The following is an 11,182-nucleotide window of genomic DNA, read 5'->3' as shown; positions in this document are numbered from 1 at the left end:
GGGATGCCTATGTCACCTTCCTCCAGGGCAACCCCAATTTGGAGTAAAATATTGCCCAGGTCGATAACCCGGCTTAGCACCCATTGTGCATCAGGGCCGTTACTCGCCTCCCTTTCCAAAATTTTAGATGCAGATGCGATGCTTGGCTAACTTGCATTCCACCGTCCTCCGCAACAAGATTAACATTCTCTGGTTGCCAGTGGGACTCCATGTCTAGTGCGACGAACACAGCCAGGCTGTGTCATGCCAAGTCATACTCCACGATGAACTCATCATCAGACATGAAGTACAGAAGAGACCTCCCGACGAGGACGCTGGTATAATCTGTGAAGTCCATGCCGAAATGGCCGTGCAACGAGGTAGGCTCGCCCCATGTTCCGGTTTCCGACGAGTACAAGTCATACTGGTCGTAGCAGCTGTCGCGGACATTGAAGACCAAGACCAGTTGGAATGGAGCACAATGTCAGTCGCCGTGGTCGCACACATCCGCTGCGCAGAACACGGCCGCCCTCCCGTAGCGGCTCTTGCACAGTGCGGGCACCGGCACAAGCCGCCCGCCGCCCGCGATTGGCTCCCACACGAAGAGTTTCTGTGGATCTTGCCTCTTGGAGAGGAAGAGGGCGCGGCCGTGGGGGGAGTCGAGGGCCCGCCAGGTGCTGTAGTCCGGCGCGGCGAGGGAGAAGGATGAGGTGGTGGTGGGGATGAAGCGGGGCGTGTGCTAGGGCTTGCTGTCCCACTTGCGGAGGAAGCCGAGCACAGGGGGTGCCCGATGGAGCTCGTGGAGGCGGCGGCGGAAGCTGGGGTGGGATACGGCGCTGCCCCAGGTCTTGTAGACGACGGAGGCGCAGAGGATGCAGGCTGGGTCGTCGGGCGGGAGGCGGAGGAGAATCTCTTCGACGAGCTCGTCCGGGAGGGCCGGCGGCGATGCTTCCGTGCCTGTCGCTACTCGATGCGTAGGGATATCCACTAGTCCGCGACCTCCCCCCGAGAGAAAACCCTAGCCCCGCGACCTCTCCCTCCCCCCGCCCCGCCGCCGCCGGTGGTCGCCGCCGGGCCTTGCCCGTGCGGTAGACGGCGGCGGCGAGGCCCCCCTCCTTGCGGCTGGCTGGCGGAGGCTCAGGCCCGCGCGGCGGTTGGCGCTCCTCGCGTCCATGTTGACGGCTTCGGCTGGCGGCGGCGCGGCCGTCGGCGGCGAGCTCAGCGGGCAGCGGCGGGCGCAGCGGGTGGCGGCGCTCGGGTCGGCTGCGTGCTGGGGCAAGGGAGAATCCGGGAGGAGCCAGGGTTGCGCGGCCGCCGGCCTCGGCGCCCCGGTCGCCGCGAGATTGGGTCAGGGGCAGGGGCCTCTGCCCATTTCCCGTGCCCTGCGACTCTCCTCCACCGGATCTGTCGATTCCGGCAGCCGGGGTGGCTGCTGGCCGACGATCTGGCCGCTGGAGTTCCCCTTTGCCTGCCCTCCGGATCCGGTGGCGGCACCAACCGTGGTGGTTGTGGTTCGCCCGGAGATGGTGGAGGAGCTCCCTCCCCGGGATCTGCGCGGGGTAGATCCCGGTGAGGCCGGTGGTTGTCCGATGGTGTGCGGGAGCCCGGTGTCGGCCGAAGTCCTCGGTGCTCGTTGCGGTCCGGCGGCGCAAGGAGATCGGTTTACGAGGTGGCGGCCTCAGTTGGTGGGAACCTTTTGGCTGGCGGGCGAGCCAGAGGTTCAGGTGCTGGTCGGTGGCCATGGTCGTGTGGGCGGCGTGGCCTCGGCGAGCGGCGCTCCGTGGCAGCGGTGTGGTCGCCGTTTTGGCGGTGCCCCTACCCTGTGCTGGTGGCGGAGTTGTGTTGCCGGGGGGAAACCCTTGCTCGGGTCTTCCCGAGACGCGACGGCGACGTCTACAGACGCCGTCCCCTTCTTGAAGGCGTCGATGCGGCTTCTCTCGGCTCCCCTAGGTGCTCCGGGCGAAAGCCCAAGATTTTCGGATCGGGTGGTGGCGGCGCTCTTGCGTCGTTCTCTTCTTGAAGACACCACCTTGGAGCTCACGGTGTGCGGCTCCCCGTCGGTTGGTCAGCGGAGGTGCGAGGCTTCTTCATGACGCCGACTCTTCGTTTGGCAATCTTCGGCAAGGCTTGCTTCGTGCCCTTCCCTTGTCGAGCTTCCTTGGCGCTGCTCTTCGGTGTGTGAGCAACGTGGGTCGGCCCCCGGTGGTGGTCGGCTTCCGGTGGCGTCTCTGCGACGGAGGAGTTCTGTTGAGGCGCGCGTGAAAATGGCTCGCTCTCGAGTGAGCTCCGGCCCGACACTGTAGACTCCAGTTCTTCTCCGAGTCCTCGTAGGCGCTTTGGCTGAGCTTGTTGATCGCGCTTCCGGCTGTAGCTTCTTTGGTAGTTCGTGTGGGTGTGTGGTGTCGTTCTGTAAGCTGGGTTCAGCACTTTGTATCTTTCTCGCCGTTGGTGGCTTTGTTAATTCAAAGTTGGGCACTTGAGTGCCTTTGATCTAAAAAAAAAACTCGATGCGTAGGGGAAGAGCAATTTTTTTTTTCTTCGACAAACACAGTACAAACGCTCGCCCATATAGAGGAAGTCACCTCTATGAATCACACATACGCCGCCCACCCTATAAGCACCTCCGAAAACACCTACGCCGCCCACCCTATAAGCACCTCCGAAAGACTAAACCGACGGATTGGATCTTAAAATTGAGGAAGTCACCACAGGCGTCTCGCTATCGATGGAAACATCGCTTTCCACAGAATGAATATTCCGCCTTTATGAGACACACAGATGTTAAACCTGGGTTTGAACTCTAGTGGGCTGGGGATACAACCATCCTCCTAACCACCCAACCTCAGGTTGGTTCTTGAAAAAGAGCAATTGGAGACGGGAGGTTTTCTCCACTTTCCCAGAGCGAAGGCCGACCGGAAGGCCGACCGAGTGCGGATCCTATGAAATGAGAACGATAGGAACAAAGCTTCCCAAAATGTTTTAGGACGTGCCGGACATTTTTTTTCGTTTCAAGTCACGCGCCCCGAAGGCCCTTTTCGCTCGGTGCGGCCCAATTTGGTGTCCGGCGCCCCGAGCCCGTTCCCGCTCCATAGGGGACGCTCCGGACACGCCGGACACCGCAAGAAACAAGGCCGGGAGTGGCGGACCCGACGCGTCATTGACACACGAACGACGCTCAATCGTCGCCTACCTAGCGACGGTGCAGTTGCCGGGAAGAGGAACCGTCGCAGTGGCAACCGCGTCGATCGACGCGCGAACAGCCGGAATGGAGCGCGAACCCCGCAAAAGAGCAACCGCAACCCTCTTTGATATCTGCGCCGCCATTCATCCCCGCTCAATAAGACCCCTACGTCTGCGTATTCCGATCTCCAACCGGTCGGCGCCCTTCATCTGTCCTCTCCCTCTTTGACCATGAGCAACCTCTCTTTACCATCGGACACCGATAGCGAGCGGAAGTCGTCGGGATGGCGTCATTGGTGGGACAGAGCTGTGACGCCTAGTAGCTCAAGTTCCCCACCGACGGATGGCCACGAGGAGGAGTGGGAGGCCGACGACGACCATGAGGAGGAGGTGGAGGCCATCGCCGACGACGGCCATGAGGAGGAGGAGGAAGAGGATGGAGATGGCAGGTGGAAACGGCTGGAGGTGGAGGAGGCGGCGGCGACAAAGAAGGAGGCAAGGGCCCGGGCGAAGGCGAAGGCGGAGGCGCAACCGACGAGCACCGACGACGACGACGAATACACCAAGGATTACTCGTCGGAGGGGAACACAAGCTCCTCGGACGCGTCGATTGCCACTACCTCTTCGGAAGAGGTGACGAGCAGGAAGCGTTTCCGTGAAGACGACAAGGCGGGGCCATCAAAGAAGAAGAAGTTAAAAGAATTAGTTCATATTTTTTCGAAGTTTTTATGTGTAATTTGTTACTACTTTGAAAATCTCCATTGTACCTATAAATTCCTTCTCTCTATTGAAATAAAAATATAAAAAATAAAACAAATAATAAGTTATTTTAATGTATGGGGGAGCGACGTTTTCCAAACGGAAGAAAAAATATCCCCAAACGCTCGATCCGGCGTCATTTGGGGCGGCTGGAGATGCTCTAAACTCTTACCGTACATATACCAACATACATTTTCATTTCATGTCAGGAAACGACCAACGTTGTCAGATTTGCTCTTTTTTATAACTCATAACATAGGATCAAGTAAAACATTTAAATTATATGCACATCGCACCAGATTTTTGTTTTCAAACTAGAGAATAGGCTAGCTTCTCAGCGGACAAAAAGAAGTACTGTAACTCCTTTTCGAGTAGAAGCAACTCACATTGCCAGACATCTTGCCCCTGCCTGCTGCCAAGCAGCTGCTGCCTATGAATCATAAAAAGTAAAAGAAACATAAGAGGCAAGAATCTGCACCAACTTGTGTTACCAAATCAAATAAAACGTGTCTCTGGACAGCCATCCGAGAAGCTGCTTATGATGGCAACAGGACTGGACTAAGGGAATAATACACATCCCTAGCCTCAATATTAACCAGTACCCTCAGCAAAGACACGAGATAACATAGCACCGTGGAATACCCATCATGTATTTGTATGAACGGAACTGCAGCGAATGAAATAAACCCTAACACGGGACATGGCAGCAGAAACAGCAGAGTATTCTTTCTGCTGATCCTTAACCGAAGATCAAAGGATAGTTAACCCTAGACTAACAAATTACGCGGACACTCGGAATCAAGGGAGCACGGGCGCAAGGCACTCACCGTGAGGCTATCCGAGGGCAGCGTGGGAACGAGGGGGCGCTCGGCGCCGGCGCGGGGAGGGAGGAAGTGGCGGAAGCGGTGGTGGCAGGCCCATTTCGAGTTGCAAGCGCCAGGGCGGCACCAACACCGCGCGTCGGAGGCGAGAGGCGGGATCTTCGGGGCCGCGGGAGCTGGTGACGGTGAGGAGGGGAGCGCCGGTGCAGCGTGGAGACGAGGGAAGGAAGCCGCCGGAGAGAGGGAGATGTTTTTTTTGTTTCTCTTCCTCTTCCCTTCTCGCGGTGTGCGTGCGATCTGTGGTGTATCTAGTGAGGCTGGGCTGGGAGCCTGGGATGGGAGGGAACCGTCATGTGGGCTGGGCTGGTCTGGGCTAATTTTCGCGACTTTAGGGTAAGTGCAACTCTAGTTTTTCAAGGCCACTAGCGAGCAAGAGAAGGCGGAGGTGGCCAGGCTTGTATTGTAGACTCCAGTTCAGCGAGACCTGGCGAGCAAATATCCACGTCTTGTCACGCGAAAACTCTAAGAAAAATGCCGACCTTCGCGAAGGGAAGCTAACTCGCTCCGCACGCGACAAGTGGCGCGCTGTGGTGCCAGAAAATCCTTGGGAAGTAGTCTCCCTGCTCGCCACGTGTCGCAAGGGGAAGCAAAGTGGGGATGAGGGAGGAGAGAGAAGAGCTGGGTTGTGTCAGTTTTTCCCTTTTTTCATAGATTCGTTTTTTTAAAATGAAATATCTTGAGAACCGTAAGTCCAAATGACGAACCGTTTTCACTTTTGAGATCTTCTCGTCGAGATCTTCAAAACTAGATCCCATGTTGATAGGTTTCGAGATACCTTTTTTTCGTACTTCCTATACTACTATGGTTGTACTCGTGTTGTGTATGTAACTGTACTCGTGCATGAACTGATAAGTACTTCTGTTTTGAAGGTATTTAGTGCATTTTTCCCTTTACTCGTGTGAGCAACCGTACTCGTACTCGTTCGTGTGCGCGATTGTACCTGTCTTATGTGCACGACTGTACCTGTACTCGCTCGTGTAGGCGACTGTACTTACTCGTGTGCGCGACTGTACCTGTCTCGTGTGAGCGACTGTACCTGTACTCGTGTGCGACTGTACCTGTCTTATGTGGACGACTCTAACTGTACTCGCTCGTGTAGACGACTGTACTTACTCGTGTGCGCGTCTGTACCTGTCTCGTGTGCGCGACTGTACCTGTCTTATGTGGACGACTGTACCTGTCTCTTGTGCGCGACTGTACCTACACTCGTTCCGTGACTGTACTCGTGTGGTACACGTCACTGTATTCTCGTGTGCGTCGTGTACTCGCCCGCGGTAGTTGTGAGATCGATCGATTCACTTGTTAGATAGCTAGCTAGTTTCCGATGGATCGATCCATTTGTTGATTCACTTGTTAGATAGCTAGCTAGTTCCGATGGATCGATCCATCTGTTGGATGCGTACCTCGCGTCAGGGAGGGCACGTACTTGCTTGGCTACGCGCGGGAGGGGCACTTAGAGCATCTCCAACAGGCGCGCTATATAGGCCGCGCGGCATAAAAACGTCCGATATAGCGCGCGCGGGGCAGAATCAGGCGCTCCAGCAGGCGCGGTAAACGGCGCGGTGCTGTAAAATTTTTAGGGCGCGCGGCGTTTTGCACAATCCGGAGCGGCATATCTGGCGCGTCGGCTACAGCGCGCGGCATCGCTCGTCCAACCGCGAAAAATCCCCCGCGCTGAAGCTTCCTCCTCCGCGTCGCTGCCCCGAGCCCAGTCCGTCGTCTCCGCGCGCCGCCGGCGATCCCGACGATGGACGACCCCTCCGGCAACCCGGCGACCCCTCCCTACTCGTCACACCCTCCGCCGCCGCCGCCACTTCCGCCGCGCCGGCGCAAACCCTAGCGGCGGCGCCGACGCCGGAACCCAACGGCTGCCGCGCGGGCGCTGTTCGTCCCGCCGCGCGGGCACTACACGCAGGCGCCGCCGCGGCGCGGATGGCCGCGCGAGGCACCGGCAACGCGCGGCCCGCGCCGAGGAGGGGAAGGCGCCGTCAACGAAACGGCCTCACGTCGGCCCCGCCGCCGTCGCGGCACCGAAGAAAGCGAAGGCGCCCGTCCCCCGCCGACAGCCTCCTCCTCCGGCGCCTCCTCCTCCTCCTCCTCCGCCGACCCAGCCGACGCCTCCGTCCGGCAACCGCGCGGGCGCACATATGGTGGATGGTGAAATGCCCGAGAGGTAAAAAACACTTCTTTTTTGTCGAATTGTGGTTTAGATGCATACCTAGCCGATGGTAATGAATTTCATTGCAATGTAGAGTGGATGATGCGGCATTGTGGTTTAGATGCATACCTAGTCATTGTTGAACTACGTCATTTTGTGTGTGTTTGTTGAACTATGTGATGTTGTTGCACTTTGTATCATTTGTTTCATGAATTGTGTCATTTTTTTCATGAATTGTGAATGCAAAATAAACTAGAAATCTGTTTTCCGCGCCCGCGCGCGTCGTATTTTGCCGCGCCCGGCGGAGGACCATTTTTCCTGCGCGCGCACGCGCTGTATTTTGCCGCGCCCGGCGGAGGAAAAAACGGCACCGCGCGCCATATCTGTTTACCGCGCGCGGATTCTTGGTTTTAGCGCGCCGCGATATAGCGCGCCTGTTGGAGATGCTCTTACTTGCGTCGCAACGCGCGCGGGCGGGCTAGCTGTTTTGGAGCGCGTACTTGCGCGGGCGGTGGACATGCGGGACTCGGTCACGCGCGGACTGCGGGGCCTGCCACGTGTCGACCAATGCATCGTTCGTGGAGCAAGTTTTTCCCTTCGCGAAGGTTGGTCTCTAGGTAGTGGTACCCGTTGTCACGTGCTCTTGAAGAGTCCTACAATGTAATTTTACTTGGGTCTGCCTAAAGAGGAGTTTTCCATCATCATGTGCCTCTTCTGTTAAGAAATTCGAGTAGTCAGTAGGGTGAAAACACTATTGCAACTACTCGATTCTTTAAATTCAGAATCGGTACAATGTTGGTGGATCCTACATATGGACCTAAGCTAGGTAATCCAATGAACTGCCTTAAGTTTGCGTGATATTAGACACAGTGGTGCAGGTACTTCCTATACAGCAGCATTGTAGTGGCAAAACACTCAAGCATATCATGATATACAGTACTGAATAAATGCACATAAGGGATACACATAAAAGGAGCATGAAAGAGAAATCAACTTTGTACGATTGGATATAGTATAGGATTTGATAGCTTTGTACTCTTCAAAAACCTGCTACAACTTAACGAGCCAAATACCGAACTTCGGTACTTGATGGTTTCAAGTCTCAGCGTGACTTGGTGCTAACATCCACCATTCATCTCTTATCCAACGTACCTGTTTGATTTAAAATTTAAACTAAATAATTAAACTACTTGGAAAAAAATTCTAGTCAATCATGCATGTCTCAGATTTGTATTATGGTGAAGTTTCATTCATTTGAATCAAAGATTTGTGATTAAATAGGTACTTAGTTTAAACTAGTGATCAAAAACAAAAACAAAGAGCAATTTAATCACAAGTTAGTCATCCCAATGGGATGAAACATTCGCAGGTTTCAAAAGGAGGCATTTACACTTTACTGAATTTTTTTATTCTATTTTGAAGTTCTAGCTTTTTTATTTACACTTTACCGTTTTGTTTTTGTGGGGAATCAGTTAATCTGTAGCTGCCACAAATCAAATGTGATTAGACCTGACCGGGAATCGTTGATGGATCAAAAGTCGTATGCTAAACTCATTAGAAACAAAATGTTGGCCAGCTGATAGATAGGTGGACCGTTTTGTTCACTCTATTATTGGCACCAACCACTGTACTTTGTTTATTCGTTAATTTGCATCTACGGACTCTTCCTAAGAAAAATCTTACGGCAACCACCTCAAGGATTATTGTTTGTGATTGTCAACGCTGCCTACGGGATCATTGAGTGCATGTTCTGTCATCAAAGTATACTCCCCCCGCGTTTGAAACTTGTAAGTGGATGGCCAACTTGAAAATTATATAGTGTACCACGTGTGCTCACTCGATCAACCTAGCGATAACACCAGAGGATGAGCTTCTAAATTTCTCAATTAAATACTAGTACAAACAACTTGTCGTGAAGACGTGAACACAACACCCTGCAGGCGGCAGCAAACAACCATTTCTGGTGCTTTCATTTGCTTGTCACCCCTCGCCCTGCAGGCGCCAGCAACACCCCTCAAAGCCACGCTGGCCCGTGACGACCGGTCCGCGCTTGCTTGTCTGAATGTCTGCGTGTGCCGATGGGTTGAACCAGGTTAGGGCGGGTGGTTAGGGCAAGTTATTTTTCTATCTCAACGCCCTTTTGATTGGATAAATTCGTTTTCAGAGTTAAGGACCAACCATGCCAAAGCTTGTCAATCCTACGAAAACCATTACAAAAAATCAACACGGAAAATATTAAAAACAATTTGGCAAAATTTACGGTACCCCGGTACTCTATAACGACGTGGTGGAGTACCAAGCATATCTAACCGTTCGTGATAAAGGACTAGTGTTAATATTATCATTCTGAAAGTGCCAAAAGGGCAATATGCACTTTAACCCTCCTCCTGTTTTCCGATAGAGGAGCACCTGTGATCGATCGATTGAGCCACTGCGCCGCCGCCTCGCTCGATTCAGCGTCCCCGGACACCACTGCGCCGTCGCTGCTTCGCCTCACCCCGTTGTCTCGCTCGATTCCACGGCCCGGGCCCTACTGCGCCGCCGCCGCCGCCGCATCTTGCCTTTTTGGCTGCCTCGCGCCGCCACCTGCTCAGCCGCCGTCTGGGCACCTCATGCGTCCTGGTCGAAGGGCCCTTCTTCTCCAACGTGCGGCTGACCCGTCCGTTATCTTATCGTCGCCTGTGCGTTCTTCATTGCTGTGGCGACGTGGCCTGGTTAGTTATTGTCTTTCTTTGTGAAGTAGAAGTACGGTACTAGTGGGCATACATCAGTACATTCTTTGCCAAGAATTTAATTGTTTAACGTGTAGCCTGTGTGTTCGAAGTGGTGGGAAATTTGAAGAGATAGAAAGACAATATTGTCTCTGATATCGTATCTAGTTTTGAACCAAACTGATGTTAGAAATTTTACTGAAATTTTCATTCGATTTGGAGCCAATCAGTTGATGTATGCTGATGTTTTTATGTTGTTCAGCCGCCTCTGGTTCATGTATACCCTAAAGATACAAACACATAGTATTGTCTCTGCTATCATATATTGTTTTGAACCAAACTGATGTTACAAATTTTACTGAATTTTTCATTGGATTTGGAGCCAATCAGTTGATGTATCATGAATTCCTGATGTTTTAATTTATGAGTTCTGTTAGACTATGTTGTTCAGCGGTCTCTGGTTCATGTATATAGATCTAAGCCAAATTAAAATTGTGTGATAGAAAGTTTATGTGATTACCTAATGGATAGTTGCTGCGCTTTATAATAATTTGGGCAGACATGACATGTACATATACTAAGTATGATGATTTGATAATGGCAGGTTTGGATGATTGATGGTACTGGCGAAACAGAGCTGAGAGAAGAATATATTACGATGGTCAGTCAAATATTTGATAGCGAAGAACAAGGTTACGAGCACTACAACAAATATGCGAAAGAGAAAGGGTTCAATGTGAGATTGGACTAGAAAGAGTATGTGGCCGGGACGGTTTATATGCTCCAAAGAAGGTTACCGTTTGCAGAAGTATTTTGAAGCAACTCAGCAAAAGAGGGAGAAATGAAGTTTGGTTACAATCTCTATTTCCTGTATGTACCGAGACCTGAAGTTTGGTTTTGCTGTGCCGGGCCTTGAAGTTTGGTTACATGTTCTATTTCCTGTAAGGATTGTTTTGTTCTGTAAAGACATTGCTTGTGTGCTACTGCGGCTGGTTCAAAAATATTGAGTGCAAGCGACCTTGTTGCTTTGTTGGTTTTGATCATATTTGTAATTCAATTTATGCATGCATGTTGACAACCGAAGTGGATACAGAGACTGAAGCAAGGGTTTGCAATTATGAAATATCTATGTGTAACCTTCAGACTATGATGAATCTGATTTTACCTATATAATGAAAGACTGGATTACACGATATATAATCTTTACCCTAGAGGGTGAGAATCAGTAATCTAGCTACATACAATATTAGCACGAACCAGAAAAGTTCACGGCATTTCCTAGATTTGCATTTTTCGTCTTCGAGTCTTTTATCATGACATATGTTCTTGTCTTTGTACTCTGACAGTTCTGAACATACATAGTCCAGTTTGTTTTCCAGTTGTAAAAGTTGTTCTTTCTTCTTGTTCACAAGGTTCACCGATGAAACCAATGAATCATCCAGACTATTGTTTGAAGCCGTGGTGCAGTAGTTAACCATCTGTTCTGCATACTTGTTGAGCAGGTCCTCCCGGAT

The 11,182-nt window shown here is 52.2% G+C and overlaps 1 protein-coding gene and 1 pseudogene across 1 annotated transcript; one reads left to right on the top strand and one right to left on the bottom strand.

Annotated features, from left to right (window-relative positions):
* LOC124697834 overlaps positions 1–1,721 on the bottom strand; it is a 7,904-nt pseudogene extending 6,183 nt beyond the window's left edge.
* A 183-nt stretch (positions 1,722–1,904) lies between these two features.
* LOC124697833 lies at positions 1,905–10,846 on the top strand. The gene is made up of 3 exons (XM_047230369.1): positions 1,905–2,053; positions 9,320–9,638; positions 10,273–10,846. Exons 1-3 carry the CDS (start codon positions 1,905–1,907, stop codon positions 10,417–10,419), a joined length of 615 nt encoding a protein of 204 aa, XP_047086325.1. The 3' UTR covers positions 10,420–10,846.
* Positions 10,847–11,182: the final 336 nt, after the last annotated feature.

The sequence above is a fragment of the Lolium rigidum genome, chromosome 3 (genome assembly GCF_022539505.1).
Source record: "Lolium rigidum isolate FL_2022 chromosome 3, APGP_CSIRO_Lrig_0.1, whole genome shotgun sequence".
Taxonomy (NCBI): Eukaryota; Viridiplantae; Streptophyta; class Magnoliopsida; order Poales; family Poaceae; genus Lolium; species Lolium rigidum.
The sequence above is the reverse complement of the archived record's forward strand: the minus strand, read 5'-3'. Positions and strand labels throughout refer to the sequence as shown.